The 18,669-nt window shown below is 41.6% G+C and overlaps 1 protein-coding gene across 1 annotated transcript; it reads right to left on the bottom strand.

Moving 5' to 3' along the window:
- Positions 1–12,645: 12,645 nt before the first annotated feature.
- LOC135502850 (uncharacterized) lies at positions 12,646–15,683 on the bottom strand. Its single transcript, XM_064795969.1, has 5 exons — positions 15,482–15,683; positions 14,714–14,823; positions 14,248–14,478; positions 13,745–13,929; positions 12,646–13,240 (listed from the first exon to the last, which is right to left on the bottom strand). The coding sequence occupies exons 1-5, from the start codon at positions 15,506–15,508 to the stop codon at positions 13,002–13,004; spliced, it is 792 nt and encodes a 263-aa protein (XP_064652039.1). The 5' UTR covers positions 15,509–15,683; the 3' UTR covers positions 12,646–13,001.
- Between the last annotated feature and the right edge of the window lie 2,986 nt (positions 15,684–18,669).

Raw genomic sequence — 18,669 nt, 5'->3', positions numbered from 1 at the left:
GCCTGGATGGATGTCTGACAGGACTTCAATCTCCTTTTGTACATAATATTAGCAGTATTGCTCAATTTGTTTTGTTTTGTTTTTTTTTTGATAAATGAGATATTACTGTTTGGCAATTTAATTTGCATGTAATGATGGCCAGGTAAAAGCCACAAGACTGGCTAATGGCAGTCAGGTTTCCTTAATCAATCATACACCTAGAGCATATAGATGGTACACGTATAAACTATCTATATTTCAGGCCTTAATTAGTGTAAACATATGCATTAGTTGTTTCATTAAAAGATTTTCGCACATCTTCTTCTAGATAAGTGGCGTTAAAAGCAACATTAAATAGGCATGCAGGCTTTATAGGCTAGGTAGTATGATACTGCAAGTTAAAACCATGTTTCAAATACCATAGATGACAGTGAATGGTCCTTTAAGTTTCGTTGTGTAGTATACTCTTTTTCTGTTCAGAGTAGGTCTATGAGGATTAGCATAGAGTTCAAACAAACTTCATTCATTTGTTGATGGGCTTTCTAGGGTATTTGACACTTGCAGATGGTCAACAATAAGGATAATTAGGATAATCACAGGAGGCCAATCTTGGCGGATTATTGTAGTAGCAGGAGTATTGGTTAGATTAGTTTTGATTGAATTGTAATGATAATAGGATTTAGGTTGTTCTAGTTTTGACAAGTATTTTGATTCTCTAAAATCACAAAAGGGGAGATATTGGATTTTTTGTTTGATTGTATTTTCGTAGGAAAATCGATACAGTGTAGTTTAGTAGCAATTATTTTTATCGTTTTTGGTTTTACACCCTCCCATTGCATTTGAATGAGACTCGTTGGCGGACTGTGTTCACTTACAGGTATTACTAGCAGATGGTACGTCAACGATGTGTTTACTCGCCTTAAGATGGCAGTAAAGAAAGTTTTATTTTGTAATCATGATATGATAATGATACCTTATCAACTGACCTTAAGATGGCAGTAAATGTAACGTGTGTTTATAATCTATCATAGTACGTGCCTTAAGATGACACGGTTTTATATCGACTGAGAAAGATTTGCATCATACTGATTAATCAACTTGATACAAAATTTTGTAAACCAAAATTTCTTAAAATAACAAAAGGGGATGTTATGTATGTATATGCTAATCAGGTCATGACATGGGGTCAGTGACCTCCTCCCCCTGCTTTTGGGCTAAGAGGGCTAGCTGAGCCCCTTGTAGTTAGAAAGAGTTTAGTTAGTGCTGGAGTAGAGAGAGTATCAATACAGTGTAAAAGAGAAACAAGCGTTATCATTCATTGATCGAGTCTCAACAGGATCCCCTCCCCACACGACAATATGATGGCATCAAATATGGCTGATCCTAAGAAATCTTCCCGTGAAAGACCAGCACGATTCAGGATAGACATCCCAGGTGATGAAGGGTTAAAAGATGATGTTTTCTCCAAAATGCAACGTGTGAGGGACATACTTAGGAATAAACTTCGGGCCCCTGTCAATAATGCAGATGTGATTAAATCTTTGCTAGATTTCTGGATATCGAAGCATGATAGTAACAGTATTATTGATGGACCAAACATCAATATGTATTTGCCAACATCAAGGGAGGACGCAAACCAACCTTTATTTTTAACAGAAAAATCGGCCTTTGAAAAAATGCTGAAAGTTTCTGAGGAGCATAGTAGATACTGTGAACATGCATTATCAGTTTCTCATATAAAACTGTCAGGACACTGTGCAATTATCAGACTGGAATGTACGAAGAAGAAGCACAAATACAACTGGTCATCATCACCATATCTACCAAATGGAGACTTTCTTGTAAATTATCGTGTTGCACATGGATATTTTACTAGTGGCATCATGCCTGTACAGTATGAATGGTTTTTGACTGGTTCTAACATAGGGTGCATTAACAAGAAGAAATTAAAAGAAATTGAAACCGGTTGATATTTTGACTGCACCGAAAGAGAATATCCAGGCAGCATCGATAGTGATCTTCAAGCTGAAAGATCAAAATCGCAGGATGGTGAAATTGACATCCAACTAGATGCCAGACATGGTTGGCGTAAAAATGCCAAAGATTCAAGCATTGCTTGTCTTGGAGAAATTACACACCGTGTGCTACGCTGTGAACATGTCACCAAGAAGGATGACATTGTCTCACAAAGGCACGAAGAACTTGGAACAGAACGGGTATTTGAACATTTGAAAAACAAAGACACTACTGTTCGTGTTGTAACACACGACAGAAATTTGTCTATCAACAAACTGATTAGGGAAGCCGAAGATAATCTTCAAAAGAAAATGATGTTTGGCACGGTGTCAAGGGTGTCAGTAAAGTCGTGAAAGCAGTTGGAAATGGTGCACAAAAAAACCATGATAACACATGGCATGAATTAATTAAAAGACAAGCCTCAGCCAGTAGCCACCCATTTCAACTGGGCAATTCGGAATTGTGATGGGGACACGGCCAAACTCTGTGAAAGACTTGATAATGTTGTGGAACACTATAAGGATGACCACAGTAACTGTCACACGTCATCAAGATGTCGTAAGGATACAAACTATACTCCATCAAGAGCTGTAATTACCAGTAAAACCGCTGAAGAACTTCTGAGAAAGTGCATTCAGAACAATGTCATCTACAAGAATCCACAGGATTATGTTTTAGGTAGGGGAACATCACATGTGGAGAGTTTTAACAATGTTTTAACATTTTCACTGACAAGCGCATCTGCATGTCTTCCGAAACTTACAAACTTCGTTCAAACCTGGCTGTCCTTCACTGGAACGAAAATGTCGACAGAGAGTACACTGCTGTGTATACCACTGGGGGTTACGGTGCATCCCAACGACAACGACAGAAGAAAGGCTACAAAAAGCTTACCTATGCTTATCGTGATAACATTTGGACTCAGTTAATGGATAAAGTATTCAGTTTGTAATACAGCATGCTATGACATACTTTTGGATTACTTTTTTTCCTACCGACTCAAAAACAATGTGTTTGTATTTTTTGCGATTCAATTCACTGCCGGATTTTGGAAATAACTATAGTGATAATTTTACTGAACTCCACATGGGTTATAATTTGTTTACAGACAAGGCAAAGGGTGAGTAATAGGTGTAATGTATTCATAGCACAGAGAACTAGGACAAGTGGGACTGGCCTGCTGTGCTACATCACACCCTGAGATAATTGCCATACCCGGTAAATCCGAGCGTGGGGCTTCTGGCCTTTAAGACCGACCCCGGGTATAAAAGGCTCTTCACCTGTCACTGATCCAGTGCTCAACTGATATCATTGCTCCCAGGACCTCCAACGGTCAAGATTAAAATATCCCACATAACTTTGGCATCAGGCCTCAGAATTTCCTGGAAACTGTCAGTCAAATCTGTGAATGCCTCAGCAACAACATTTTCAAAGTTCAAGTCCTATCTCCCAGCCAAAAAGGAGAAATTAGAAGATTTCAGGGCCTGCCCCTCTATTTTTTTAATATGATTGGCACTATGGAGGCGGGGCAAGTAGATAGCCAGAACGAATCAGGGGCAATGTCAGTATGATGCAGCCTGGCTAGGTAACATCAGAGGGAAAGCTATATAGGCCACATGCTGTGAGCACTCAAGTTTATCACTGCATATGTCAAGTGCAATTAGTTTATTGAAGCATAGGTTTGGCCGGGTATTATAAGCCGCACTTACACCACCTGAAAATGGACCACCAATCTTGGTTCGGGAACCAATGCCGCACCATCGAAAATCCACCAAGCGCTTACACCAGCGCTGCAGCTAGTTATAAAATCCGGCTACAGATGGCGCGCAAACAATAAGCCGAACGCGGAAAGCCTTGGCAGAAAGCGCCATTTCGAAAGCGCCGCCTGGAGCCGAACCATCTAACTAGCTAATTGCCGATCCATTTGCGCTTACACCACGACAAAGCCGAACTTTTAACAAGCCGGGCGAATTTGGACCATCAAGCTTGGTGGGACAAATTCGCTCGGCAATTTGTATCGGCAATGGATTGCCGAACCAATTTGTCGCGGCAATGTGGTGGTGTAAGTGCAATTGGTCCACCAATATTTCGTGGTGTAAGCGCAGCTATAGTCTGGTAGAATTAGAATTCTCTGAATAAAATATTGAAATATTGAAGGATTAGGTTTACATGTAGATTTATTTTCAAATATTACTGCACACCAAAATAGTATATCGTACATTTTATTTCAACAATGCAGGAGAAAAAGCATTTTCTAAATATCAGAAAATGAAGGATATATATTACCTCAGACATTGAATTGTTTGTTGTGTTTCATTCGACTTTATCAATCAAAGCACAATTTATAGTTTCCCTTGGTTTCTTCCAGACAAGGTTAATCCACAAAGTAAAATAACACATTGATTTATACTAGTATTCCTAAAATCCAAATTGAAAAACTTTTAGTGTACAGTGTTTTGAAATTCCATGTCGCATGTTATGATCACATCCTCAAGCCCTATTCCCACTTGTGTCCCATGTAGGGGACTTTTTCTGGGTTGGGATACCACTTTCGTAAAAGTTCAATGACACAATTTGGCATGATGTCCCGCCGATGGGTTACAAATTTCTTTCCCCTGGCACGTCTTTGTTGCAATGCCAATGTTTTCTTCTCTTGGTACCTTGGATCATTCCACACATCTCGATGCAACATCATTGTCCAGAATTTTCGGTAGGTCGATTTTCTGGAACTAGAATTGAGATAATCCGGTTCTGCATTAATGGTTTCCCACCACAATTGTTTGTTGGTTTCATCAGTGATGCATGGACTGCAAAAACACTGGGGACATTCAGTCTGATTGTAGTCCTGGTTTATTCGGAAACCAGGATTATCCGGAGCATCATCAGTGGCATCATTGGCATCCACATTTGCTGCTGGGACAATCTCAACGTTGATATCACTGAATTGCATATATCCTCTTATTTTTTCTTCTTCCTCAGTAGTGACGAGAATCGCAAATACATGACGATCTTTTGAAGAAGCATGGGCTGGGGCAATCTCAAAGTTGATATCAAAGAATTGCATGAATCCTCTGATCATTTCTTCCTCCTCAGCAGTGACTATAATTGCAAATACATGCCGATTTTCTGTATCATCTGTGTCTCTATTTTCTAAAGAAGCATGGGCTGGGGAAATCATCAACGTTGATATCACTGAATTGCATGTGTTACGGTCAAATTCATATTACTATCTTTGTTGTTTATAATTAGTCTTAGTATCTGTCGGAAGCTACACATATTCAATTGCATCCGTGTTTAACCTTTTTAGCCTTTACTTAGAATTCGTACCAAATGTACTATTGGCCATCCTGGTTGCTTTGACATGTTTAAGTTAGGTTCATTTGTCACCAAGATAGGCATATGGTTTTAGTTAGCTTTCTGGGGAGTAAGGGCCTCTCCCTCACATGTTTTCCAGGGAAACAGGAATATGACTAAACGAGTTTTTGTTTGAACTTTCTATAGTATTTTCTAATTAGTATCAGTGAGGCTAGAATCATCAAGGCGGCAAGACGTGCCCCTTTTCTTTGTTTGGACAGAAGGTCCAAACTATGTATAAATTCGCCTAGTAAACCCAGCTTTGTAAGTAATGTTACAATTGTCAATTTCTCGGTTTGTCGATTGATTCCGTAATTTTTAGGTAGTTATTATATGATATGTATTTAGGATTCTTTGTTTCAATTACAGATTGAACCACTATCACCATCATCATTATCATCACACCACTTTGAAGTTCATCACACTTTAAAGACGTTGATCACTTGTATTGTAAGAAGTTGTGCGTCTCAATAAGCTGAATATTTACATCATCGTTGTTTCGTTCGTCTATCATGGGATAGTTTTGTTTCGGCAGCCTCACTCACGCATGTGGACATCAGCCAGGCCCACAGCATGAATCCTCTGATCATTTCTTCCTCCTCAGCAGTGACTATAATTGCAAATACATGACGATTTTCTGTATTATCTGTATCCTCTGTATCAGTGTCTCTATTTTCTGAAGAAGCACGGGACGCTTGTTCCATTGACGAGTCCATGATTTCATTTTCTCTTTCATCAAAGCTGCTATCCATTTTACTTGGACTGTGTTACTGCACAGGAAGAACTGATGGTAGGCACATAGCAACACTAGATATAGTACTCACAATCTGTCCCAAATAAGGCCGATTATCTTGCCAATGTTTCAGGGCTTCCTGTAACTAGGCTGCCCTTCTGCAAGCATCATTTATCTGTTTATCCTGTCCATCCTGTCCATGAGAAAACTACAGTCCAACAGCAAAGCATATACCAGTATATTCATTCATACAGTTTATTCTCACGAGGTAACTTCGAGGTATCATAATGGCTGAAAAAAGTGTGCGTCCAAAAAGTTTAAAAATTGAAATCCCAGGGAATAATAATATAAAAGAGTCCATTCGAAAGAAGATGCAACGAGTACGTGATTTTTTGGTGACGGAGACTGAACCCCCAGTGAACAATGCGATGATCATTGAAAATGCCTTGGACTATTGGCTGAATCATCATTTGGAAGAGGACAGAACAACAGCAACTCCTACTTACAAGCCTGTGGAAAGGAACGATTTGAAGCAAGAACTGTTTGTGTGTAGCAAGGATGCGCTTCTAAAAGTCATGGAAATGTCGGAACGCCATGGAAGGTTATGCAACGCAGGACTTTCTATAATCGAGACACATTATCTTGGGCATGCAGTCAAAACTAAAGTTCGATGTGGAAGACGGCACGGTCATCACAAATTTGAGTGGATATCCTCGTCGCGCCTTCCTGACAATGAACTTTTGGTGAATACAAGAATGGCACATGGGTTCTTTTCGAGTGGTCTTCTACCAGTTATGTACAGACGTTTTGTGGATACTTGCGGCATTGGTTGTCTGTCAGAAGGAAAACGCAAGACTTATCAAAGTTTGTACTTCTTCCCTAGTTCAGAGGAAGAGGAGAAGAAAAGTACCCACCAGGCACTTTTGGAGGAGATCGGGAGCTACGACTACGTAACTGTTCCGAATGACGATGGTGAGGAGGAGGAGTATCATCCAGGCATAAACATTGCAACTGATGCTCGCCATGGATGGCGAAAAAATGCCAAGGATACGAGTGTGGTTGGGATGGGTGAGAAAACCCAAAAAGTGCTCCAATGTGAGCATGTGACAAAGAGAGACGATCCTGTTACGCAAAGACATGAGACACTGGGAACAAAGAGGATGGGGGAATTGGCATCAATATTCATTGCCATGACTTCAATGGGGCAGTAAACAAACTGGTAAAGGATAAAAACTCAACAATTAATCAAAACGATACCTGGCATGCGGTAAAAAACATTACCAAATCAGTAAAGAAAGTGGCAGAAGGAGCGTAGAAAAGGCACAACAAAACCAGGCATGAAGAACTGCAGGACAAGCCAATGGGTATTGCAACGCACATAAACTGGGCAATCAGAAATTGTGATCATGACAAAGACAAATTGAAAGCTATGAAAGAAAATATCATCGAACATTATAAGAATAATCATGACAATTGTCCACCAACCTCACGTTGTCGCACGGATGCGAACTACGAACCATCGCGCCGTGTCATCACAAGCAAGAAAGCAGAGGATCTATTAGAAAATGCTATCAAACAGTCATCAGTATATAAGTACCCTCAAAGTTACGTCCATGCAAGGGATACGTTCTTTGTGGAGTCATTCAATAATGTGATGAACATATTTCAGGACAAACGAATTTCATTTGGAGATACACAGTATAAACTCCGTTCAAATCTTGCAGTGTGTCACTGGAATGAAAATGTTGGGCGACGATATACCAGCACGTGGTCAGCCTCGGAAAATTCACAGGAAGAGAGGAAAGGAAAGACAAAGAGAAAGTATGTCAAATGTTCTTATGAATACAGGAATAACATTTGGGATCGTGTTGTTGACAGGATGTTTGGTGTTGTACCACTGACACCAAACATCACTGATTCTGAATGACTTTTGGACACTGTCATTAGTCTTGTGTTTCTGATCGATAAATTGTAACTATAACTTCGCAACGGATATGTTTGAATTTGTTTCATGGGTGACAATAAATCAGTGGACTATTCACTATACATTGTAAATATCATACCCAAAATGTAAGTCTGGTGTGGGTAAAATATGCATAAAACGAAGCAGGTCTATAGGCCTTCATTGAGTAATTTGGATTGTGAGTCATGCATAAATTTAGGTTTGCTCACATGTTCTTAGCTTCTCATTTCATAAATATTTCTTTGTTTGCTAATGAGAACCTGCATGATCACTTTGAATATTAGGTGGCAAAAGAAAACTTGAAATGATTTCAAACAAGAGGCCCAAGGGCCTGGCGCTCAGCTGAGTTAATATCATTAATATCTTCCCGGTGTTTAGTTCATTATGCATGAAAATGGCATGCTCCATGGTATTTGATATCCTTTTGCGTTCACTACGGTACCAATGTTTTTGGTTGACATAATTATGCCACTGTTCATTCCTCAATCCTGACCATAATTCGGGTGAAATCATCGTATGAAAATATTTACCGAAACATGAAGTTTATGCCATGAATGAGGATACTCATTGTCATAGCCTCGTTTACAAGTACGAAGTATTTTCCCGCGAATATTCAAAACTGCTTGGCTCCTTGCCAGTTAAATAACATGTGACTATACACAAAATAGAAAACGTTGATGGAAATTGTAAATCATTTTTTTATCTATCAGGGGAAACAAGCTGATGATGATCAAATAAATCATTCATGAGAAATCGTTTGGTTGCTGAAGCTTGCATGACGAAGTTAATGCTAAACCTTTTCTTGTGCTCTACTGCGCCACCGTAGTTTTCTATTTAGACCAGCAATGACGTCATTTCTGGTGATTCCCTACGTTGTCCAATGAGCGCTTTTTAAAATGTGCCATTTGGTATTGTACAGTATGCAATGTATTTTTTCAGCGCTGCCAGTTGCCGAACAGAATGCCGTAGCTCCCTCAATTTCCAATCAATTTTTATGGGAGTGACATTATTGTATTGCTTAGAATGTCTACTTTTTACTCATGAAAGAATCGTAGAACTAAAACTTAAAAGGCGAACAGAATCATGCCGATTCACTGCACATACTGTGGGAATTCTCCACTTCAAAATACATCGGCGATGTCATCGCGAACAGAGCATGCACTTCCGATATCGTTTTCACAGAAATGTGGCCAAATTTTCAAGAACTAATTTCTGAAAGTAGTCCCTAAAGACCTTATGACTACCACTGAAACGAACTGGTGATAATATCGCCTACCAGACTACTTTTTAAGCAGAAAATTGGGTACTTGAGTGTCATTGAGCTCCAAGCCTGAACAACATGCCGCCATTTTGTCTCCGCTTCGGTATTTCGTAGGCCGCTTTTAATGCACCTTCTCAATTAAAACCAACATAATAAGGCCTTACATCGTTGATTGAATAGGAACACCACACAAAACACAATAAAGTGGGGGTACAATCGATTACGAAGCTGAAGTGAACAGTGATTTATTCCTGGAGCTACTGCTTTTGTTGTGTAGCTGCCATGTTTTGAGAACTGGCAAATAGGAGACTTCATTGATGGCTGACGTCATCGGGCGGGAATTTGAATCGGCTTAAATAATTAAAAGGCAGGTAGCGCCCTCTCCAGTTAAAATTTTGAACTTTTTCTCAATAAAATAGATTTTCAAGAATTTTATCATAATATTAGAGCATATTTCGACTAATTCTGCTGCTCCTAGGCCGATATAGGCCAGTTTCCTTCATGCACTCTCGCTCGCAGGAAGTAGGTCGAATGGCGACAAATTTTGTTTTGAAAGTAGAGTTTGACCAGAAGTATCCAGAAATGCAAAATTGAAGTCTCTAGGTCTTACGGTTACAAAATGTGCACCATGGGTTTAACTGATGGACGGATGGATGGATGGATGGATGGATGGATGGATGGATGGATGGATGGATGGATGGATGGATGGATGGACAGACGGACGCCACTGAACAACTTATTTGACAAGCTCGGCTGACTTAGTCAGCTGAGCTAAAAATGTCTCTTTTAATTCTTTTTTCTCAAACATCCCAAATTGGAGTACATAAACCCGAAATCTAATTTTGGTAAAGCACCAACATATGGAACTGAAGCAACCTCTTGAGATTGTTTACACTCATCACACTTCAGTTGTCAAGCCACATTAGCCTTATCTTGCCAGCATGGGGCCAGAGCTCAGGCAGCCTGCATCTCCCAAATGTGGGCAGGCCATAGGTAAATTGCTCTCCACCCGGTGTTTGGTATCTGGAAAAATGGCAAGGCTCCTCTTGGCTGCATATAAATCTTACATATTGCCGTTATCTTCCACAGATGATGACGCGGTGGAGTATAGTGTGAGATATAACAACAGTTCAAAAGAGATCTGTGACCAACTGATGAAAATCTCCGAAGCCATCGACACCTCCAAGTTTGATGAAGTAATGAATAGCATGAAATGGAACGACGATACTGATTCGTGGGGCTTCTCGAAAAAGGGTAAGTCGTGTGTTCTACTCCTGACTTGTGCCCCTGGGCAAGGCGATTTCAGACATTAGAGAACTTTCGCCACGCCGTCCGAGATCCGATCCGCCGAGAACGGATCTCGTTCTCGATCCCGTTCCCGGAAAGTACGTTGCGCGCATTCGCCACGCCGTTCCGAGGACGGGTATTTTTTTACGTCACCTGCAGCTCGTTGCTATGGTGATTCTGTCAAAATGGCGGCTGATCTCAGACGGCTAGGAAATTTTGCTTTCGAAGATGACGAATTGATGCAGGTTATGCATGAACATTTATTTTTTGCTGACGCCCAAGATAAGGAGAGCACGTTTAATCCCAACTGGCCAAGATTCGACTTGAATCGACTGACTGACGCACAAAGCAAGGAACAATTCAGATTCTACAAAGATGAAATCATTGAAATTGCAAATGTGTTACGCATTCCAAATGTGGTTCAGTGTCGGAATCGCTGTGAGGTTAAGGGTCTTGACGCCCTCTGCATGACTCTGAGACGGATGGCGTATCCCAATAGGCTCAGTCAAAGTGAAGATGTTTTCGGAAGGCCGACTTCTGTCATATCGTTCGCAATCAATGAAACCGTCGATTACATTTACCAAACTCATGGACACCTCCTACACCAGTTAGATCAGTCATGGCTAAATGAAGAACATCTTCGTGTCTACGCGGATGCTATACATGAGTCTGGCGCACCCTTGGATAACTGCTTTGGCTTCATCGATGGAACGGTAAGACCAATTTGTCGACCAATAAGAGGTCAACGATCAGTATTCAATGGACACAAGCGCGTACACTCTCTAAAATTTCAGTCCATGGTCCTACCAAATGGCATCCTCGCCAATCTCTGGGGACCAGTTGAAGGGAGACGGCATGACGCTGGCATCTTAGCGGACAGTGGCCTTCACGACCAGCTGGATCGTCTGCCACGGACCGAAAACGGTGAAAGTTACTACGTTTATGGGGATCCTGCTTATCCTGTTCGACCGTGGATGATTTCTCCATTTAGGGCAGGCGCGCTTGGGCTAAACGAGCATCAACAGGCATTCAATACTGCGATGGCGGCCCCAAGAACATCTGTTGAATGGACATTTGGCAAGATCTTACAGTACTGGGCATTTGTAGATTTCAAAAAAGACCTGAAGGTATTTTTGCAGCCTGTGGCAAAGTATTACCTGCTTGCAGGCTTGCTGACCAATATCCACACGTGTCTGAGAGGTTCCTTGACGGGCGGTTACTTCGAACTTGACCCACCAACTTTGGAGGATTATGTTGGCATTTTGGACTAGTAAATGAACGTAACGGTTTTCTGGTTCTGTGCGCGCATCCCCGCAGCGCGCCTCCGGTCTCAGTGAATTTCAAATTTAGCGCGGGCGGTCAATTGATTTTGCTGTTCTTGACTGCAACACAAGATGGCAGCGCGATCGCTATTTCCCAAATGACTGGAATTGTGTATTTTTTGGGACCTTCTCGAACTTGCTGCTGCTTGACCCCCCCCCCAGATATAAAAAAAACTGAAGATGACTCGTTTCTCTTCCACGTTAAGTTGGGAATGGTCTTAGTCCATCAAGAGAAACGACATTTTTATTTTCATCTTCCTTGAAGTAATTATATTGACAATATAATTACTTCAAGATCAGACCAGTCAAAACCGAGAAGTGTTGAGACAGAGGGGATTCTACAGTACTTTGCAGCAGTGTCTCCATGAAACGGTTTACTTTAGTATGCATTCTTTTCCAATATACCATAATAAATCGAATGCGAGGCCAATGTTTGCCGATTCCCAGGGGGTTGGGGTGGAGTGGGGTTACCATAATGAAGCCATGGTAGCTGGGAGTAACATCTGACTGGCACTCATCCCTGTAAGCTAACCATGCTAACAAGTCCATTCTTGAAATCCTGATAATTGCCTGGGTGAATTGAATGGCTTCCAGGGGATGGCCTTCTCTCACACAAAAGCTTAATCCAGCATTGCAGAGCATCGTGATAGGTTGTGATCTCAGATGTATACGCTCTTTCTTCACAGATGTAGCCTAAGGCATAAAATTGAATTGATACAAAGATATTAAATCAAAATAACCAACATTTATTTCTATATCAATAAACTCTGTAACATTGCAACATCTTTTAAAAAACAATCAAATACTAACTTAACTCGCACACAATACTTTGACATGAATAACATACTGTAAAATCCTCTCTGTCTCGACACTTCCAATCTTGACCCTTGTTTCTCAAACACCTCACAGAAGCCGGTTTTAAACATCGATATATTTCATTTTGTGCGTAGAGAAACAATGGGAATACCCCCCCCAAAAATATGCTAGGAAAACACGGGGGAAAACCATTCATTCATTTATTCAAGTCACCACAGAAGTGTCGAGACAGAGGGGATTCTACAGTAGACGTACTGATAATTTCAAAGTCTATTTCTTGAGTTGTTGACTCTCAATAAATTGTTGAAATATTGCTGAAAACTGTTGTTCTTTTGTCTTTTCTAATTCCATTCTATGGCGCCTCTCCTCTTTTTCAAGTTCAAATTGTTCCCGTTTGAATGCCAGTTCTTCATTTTTTAGGTTAATTTCCTCCTGTTTCATTTTAGTGTAGTCAGTCATCACCTCTTTCTTTTTCTTTCTTGGGGTGTTGGAAGGAGCCTTGTTTTCATCTGCAATGTAAAAGAGAAGTATAACTATGGAGGTTACTAAAACATGCAGTAGTCAAATGAAACCTCAATTGCAGAATCACAGTCAAACTTGCCCAAGTCAGTCTTGCATAAGTCGAATTCTGACTTATGCTTTTCTTTTTAATAATCCTCACCTTAGTTGAACCTTGTCTTAAAAGTCGAAGAAAAATCTCTGATCCCAACAGGTTCGACTTAGGCCTAGCTAGTGTATTAACCCTCCCTTTGGAGAGAAATGGGACCAAAGCATGTGAATGGGAATCATGAGTTTCCCTCCCTCACCCCTGACATTTGCCCCTCCTAGACATTCTATGCCCCCCTAATGACATCACCCCCCCCCCCCCCCAACTGAAGGACAGTCTTTTCTCAGTGATATCTTTTTGAGGGAAATGGGTAGCAATTATCCAGGGCCACATCAGATTTTTGCCACCTAAATTTATGGGATCAAGTGGACAAAAATCAGAAATTTGTTTCAGTACGTATTCTTACCTTTATCACCAATCAGGGTTTCCATCGCGCGTTTCCTTATTTCAGTCCCCGCTTCAATCAATCTCTTGTCGTTTTTGTTTGAACTGGTTGATGCGGTCTTCTTTCTTTCATGGGAATCAGACTTCATGGTGAGGATCTCTTGAAGGAGGATTTCCCGCTCTTCATATTCCTCAGCAGTGCCAGATCTGAAAGAGTATAATTGGCATGAACATTTTTGCTTGGAAATCAAAGTACTTTATTACTGTTCACAGAGGACTGAAGAAAACCTTAAAAATGATGGGATATTCTACCAACGACCCATGGATTGAAGCAAAGAGAAAAGAATTTGAAAATATGCAGGTTATTGTAAATTCATAGGTCATAGGGAAGTCAAAAGGCAAGGTAAAAATTACCCTAAGCCTACATCTAAGTTGCTAGAAACTATTTTTTTATCTTGTCTCAAAATTTATAATTATTAAATTAACACTGAATTTTGTCCGAGACATCAATGCAACAAAACTTACTTTCTTAGTGCAGCCATCTGCTGTGTTTTGAATGCGTTAATTAATCGGTCTACCCTCTCCTTCACCGATCGGTCATTAACCGGAACAGCTCCGGGCTTTATCTTCAACATAGCAGAATTGAAGTTCTGGGTTATTACTGCCCATCTATCTGCATCTTCGTATGGGTTTCGAGCTCTGATTTCTCGCAGAAGTGTAACATCGAAGGACGGGTTATACCTTATCGTCTTGGCCCTAGAAAAAGCAGAAAAGAATTGTACATTAGCAGATGATTAGTTACCAGATCAAAGTACTATGATTATTATAGTTTGCCATTTTGAGGGATCTGGGAGGATCAAGAGGGGGTTCCTTCAAAAAGCGTCTTCTGAATCTGTGCATACCCACCCTGAATTTTCAACAATTATGGGTTTATGGCGAACATCTACAGGGCTGGCCCACAGGCCTTCATGGAGAAAGCATGGATACATACCCTGCCTTGCCTGTACTTTTGGGGTTTTTTGGTGGTGCATCCCCACTGCCGCCATCATTGGGTCCGGGACCAGTTTCCTCATCACCACTGCCAGGTTCAAACCTCATCTCCTGAAACGTGAAAGTGACAATGAAAAAAAAATTAGGACCAGTAGCTAGCCTACCAACCAGTATCAAAGACAGGTGACTAAGAGGCCACTCTTTTATTCGTTGACCTTAGGGGCCTTCGAATGCCTTCAGAGGCGAGTCTGACAAGTCGCCTTCCAAAGATTCTAACTAGTAAAGGCCGCCTCCAGTCAAACATTGGCCAGGGGTGTCAGTAGCCATGTTACATGCCCTGAATGAAGAATCAATCACTGACTCAGTCAATCAGGCCGGTCAATGTATAGGGCCTTTTCGACAAGGGGCTCCCAGACTCAGGCAGAGGGCTTCATCCCATTGTTCGAGCCTCGGACAGAGCCCCATTGTTGGCCTACGGAACAATGGGATTAAGCCCTTCGGGAGCCCTTGACGAAAAGGCCTATCATTCATTCATCAGACAAGAGATGAGAGAGCCATCCCTACATACATTATTAGGCCTACGGTTCTGACACACAGTACATTTACATGTTAATGTACACTGCTGATGTAGGCCTACATTTCTGCGCCTTAGAATTGGCACTGTTTTACCATGTTTACAGCATGAAAAACAAATTAAAATCGTGCAGGATGGCTTCACTATCAACTCAAGAATGTTTTGCACCCATATTCGTCCTCATTTTGTACATACCGCGAGAGTATCCCACAGGTTTGCCATTTGAATAATTTTTGATAGCCGCGCAGCCGTTCCCGGAAAAGCCACTCGAGATATATCGCCTGATTCACGGCATCCGGTTTCGGGATCGCAATCTGATACCCAAATACTGATGACGTCATTCACATTTTTGGCCCGTTCTCGGAGATTTGGATCTCGGACGGCGTGGCGAAAGTTCCCTATTATAAACTTTACATTTACATTAAAATTCCAATGGGAGTCTTGAGAATTACGTCAATGTGTAACCTTCCAGCTTAGCACACAATGTCACAGACATTTCATGGATTGACCTGGTTTAGTATGCAAGTTAATCTGATTATTATACCCCGCATACGAAGTATAGGGGGGTATAGGAATTGGCTTGTCCGTGCGTCCGTCCGTCCTTCCGTGCGTCGTGCCGTGCGTGCGGCTGAAAATGGTTTCCGCTCATTTCGAAGAGAACGGCTTGTCCGATTGAATTCATTTTTGCTGTGGTTGGGAGTGACCATAGGATGGCTGCTTTTGAAAATGGCCGCCGTGCGATATCCAGTATGGCTGCCACGGCCGCCATCTTGAAAGCGGTTTCCGTTCATTTCGAAGAGAACGGCTTGTCCGATTGAATTGATTTTTGCTGTGGTGGAGTGACCATAGGATGGCTGCTTTTGAAAATGGCCGCCGTGCGATATCCAGTATGGCTGCCACGGCGGCCATCTTGAAAACGGTTTCCGTTCATTTCGAAGAGAACGGCTTGTCCGATTGAATTGATTTTTGCTGTGGTTGTTGGGAGTGACCATAAGTGGCTGCTTTCGAAAATGGCCGCCGTACGATATCCAGTATGGCTGCCACGGCGGCCATCTTGAAAATGGTTTCCGTTCATTTCGAAGAGAACGGCTTGTCCGATTGAATTCATTTTTGCTGTGGTTGTTGGGAGTGACCATAGGATGGCTGCTTTTGAAAATGGCCGCTGTGCGATATCCAGTATGGCTGCCACGGCGGCCATCTTGAAAACGGTTTCCGTTCATTTCGAAGAGAACGGCTTGTCCTATTGAATTCATTTTTGCTGTGGTTGTTGGGAGTGACCATAGGATGGCTGCTTTCGAAAATGGCCGCCGTGCAATATCATCCAGTATGGCTGCCACGGCGGCCATCTTGAAAACAGCTTCCATTCATTTCGAAGAGAACGGCTTGTCCGATTGAATTCATTTCTGCTGTGGTTGTTGGGAGTGACCATAGGATGGCTGCTCTCGAAAATGGCCGCCGTGCAATATCCAGTATGGCTGCCACGGCGGCCATTTTGAAAACGGCCTGTTCCTCCTCACCATGTGCTCGGCACTATCGGTCATACAGGGTGCGGGGGTATCTCTGTGATTGCTCGCAATTACTGACCATGTCTATTTTTTTTTTAAATGCAGTTTGGAAACTCGAATACCAGAGGCTATTGATGGAAGGTTTCACTTACCAATTTGGGAACAGCGCAGGAAGAAACTGCATACATTCCCTGCTGAAAGCCCTGATGGAGGAGTCCGATGACATTAACATATACAATATGGGCGGTGGCAGTGGCAAAAACAAAAAACTGAGGACATCGGCGATACAGTACAATTACTACCAGGATGATACCTCAGAATCAGACTCGGACTTGTCAGAGATGTCCTCGCCAGAGAAATCCATGCCAGAGAAATCGCCAAGCAAATCGCCAGGGAAATCCTCGATAAGCTCTGGATCTTCTGATGGTACCGCTGTTGACTGGGACCATTTTTACAAGCCTGTTCTTGATGTTTTGATCTGGGGGCCGGAGTCCTACCTTGTGGCAGAAGTGAAGTCAGGGCGCTTACGTCCTGAAGATAGAGAGCAGCTGCGACATCAGCTTTTGTCACAGCTTACACTTGATTCGTCTCCCTGCAGAGTGGTTGGAGTTTTAATATGCTACCTGGGAGCTGAACTGTTTATAGCTGCGAAGGACGATGAGGAAATTACCATCATAGACGTGAACAGGTACCCATTTAATATGGGGAACCACAGGTATGTGTTCGCCAACTTCTTGAAAGACATGATGAAGCTGCTCAAACTATGTGAGACCAGGCCGGACTTCGCATATTAGCCTAGGGTCGAAAGACACCAGCATAGATCTCAAAATTTGATTATAAGATATCGAAATCTTACTTTCTTAAAATCAGTGTTACCTGAAAAGGGCACATGAAACGACTATGCTGGTGTCTTACGACCCCATAATGGTTTAAACAGAAATATCAGTCCATTGAAGGGACAGAAATGGGTTTTAGTGATTGCTTGAAATGCACACTACTGTAATCGAAATCTTACTTTCTTAAAATCAGTGTTACCTGAAAAGGGCACATGAAACGACTAGGCTGGTGTCTTACGACCCCATAATGGTTTAAACAGAAATATCAGTCCATTGAAGGGACAGAAATGGGTTTTAGTGATTGCTTGAAATGCACACTACTGTAATCGAAATCTTTGAGGGCAGTGGATTAGCAAGAGGTTCGACCATCTGTCAACAGGTGGTGTGTTTTCTAGGTCATCAGTTCATAGTTCATAGTTCATAGTTCATAGTTCATTTAAAATCACCATGCTATAGTGTTCAAATTACATAGATAAAACTATCAAAATTTAGATTACAATTCACTTAGACAAAACAGGAGGCAGGAATGGGAGAGGAGGAGGCCAGTGACAAGAAAAAGCAAGAGACCAAGCACACTGTTGGATACCGGACGGGGGTAACTTCAGTAACCCCCGTCACAATGGCGGACACGCAGAACTCACTTCGTTTTTTAAAACATCGATATCTCCGTTGATACTATAATTCAAGACCTAAGTTTTCACTCGAATGTAGTATGAATATGACACTATACACTGGTATAATCACCTTTTGTATACTGCTGATAGAAATCTAGTAATTAGCCGTTAAATTTCAGTCTCAAGACGGGGGTAACAAAAAACAGACATGTGTTTCAAGTTCAACGACTAATTCCTAGATTTCTGTGGGTAGCATACAAAAAGCGATTATACCAGTGTATAGTACCAAGTTCATACTACATTCGAGTGAAAACTCAGGTATTGAAGGTCGAACCAAGCACCAGCAACGAGAAGAAAGAAAAGGAAGAAAATAAGAAAGGAAGAAAAAGCGAGAGACCAAGCACCAGCAACGAGCAGGAAGGCGAAGG

Source organism: Lineus longissimus, chromosome 19 (assembly GCF_910592395.1).
Source record: "Lineus longissimus chromosome 19, tnLinLong1.2, whole genome shotgun sequence".
NCBI classification, from domain to species: Eukaryota; Metazoa; Nemertea; class Pilidiophora; order Heteronemertea; family Lineidae; genus Lineus; species Lineus longissimus.
Note: the sequence above shows the minus strand (reverse complement) of the source record. Positions and strands in the feature narration are given on the sequence as shown.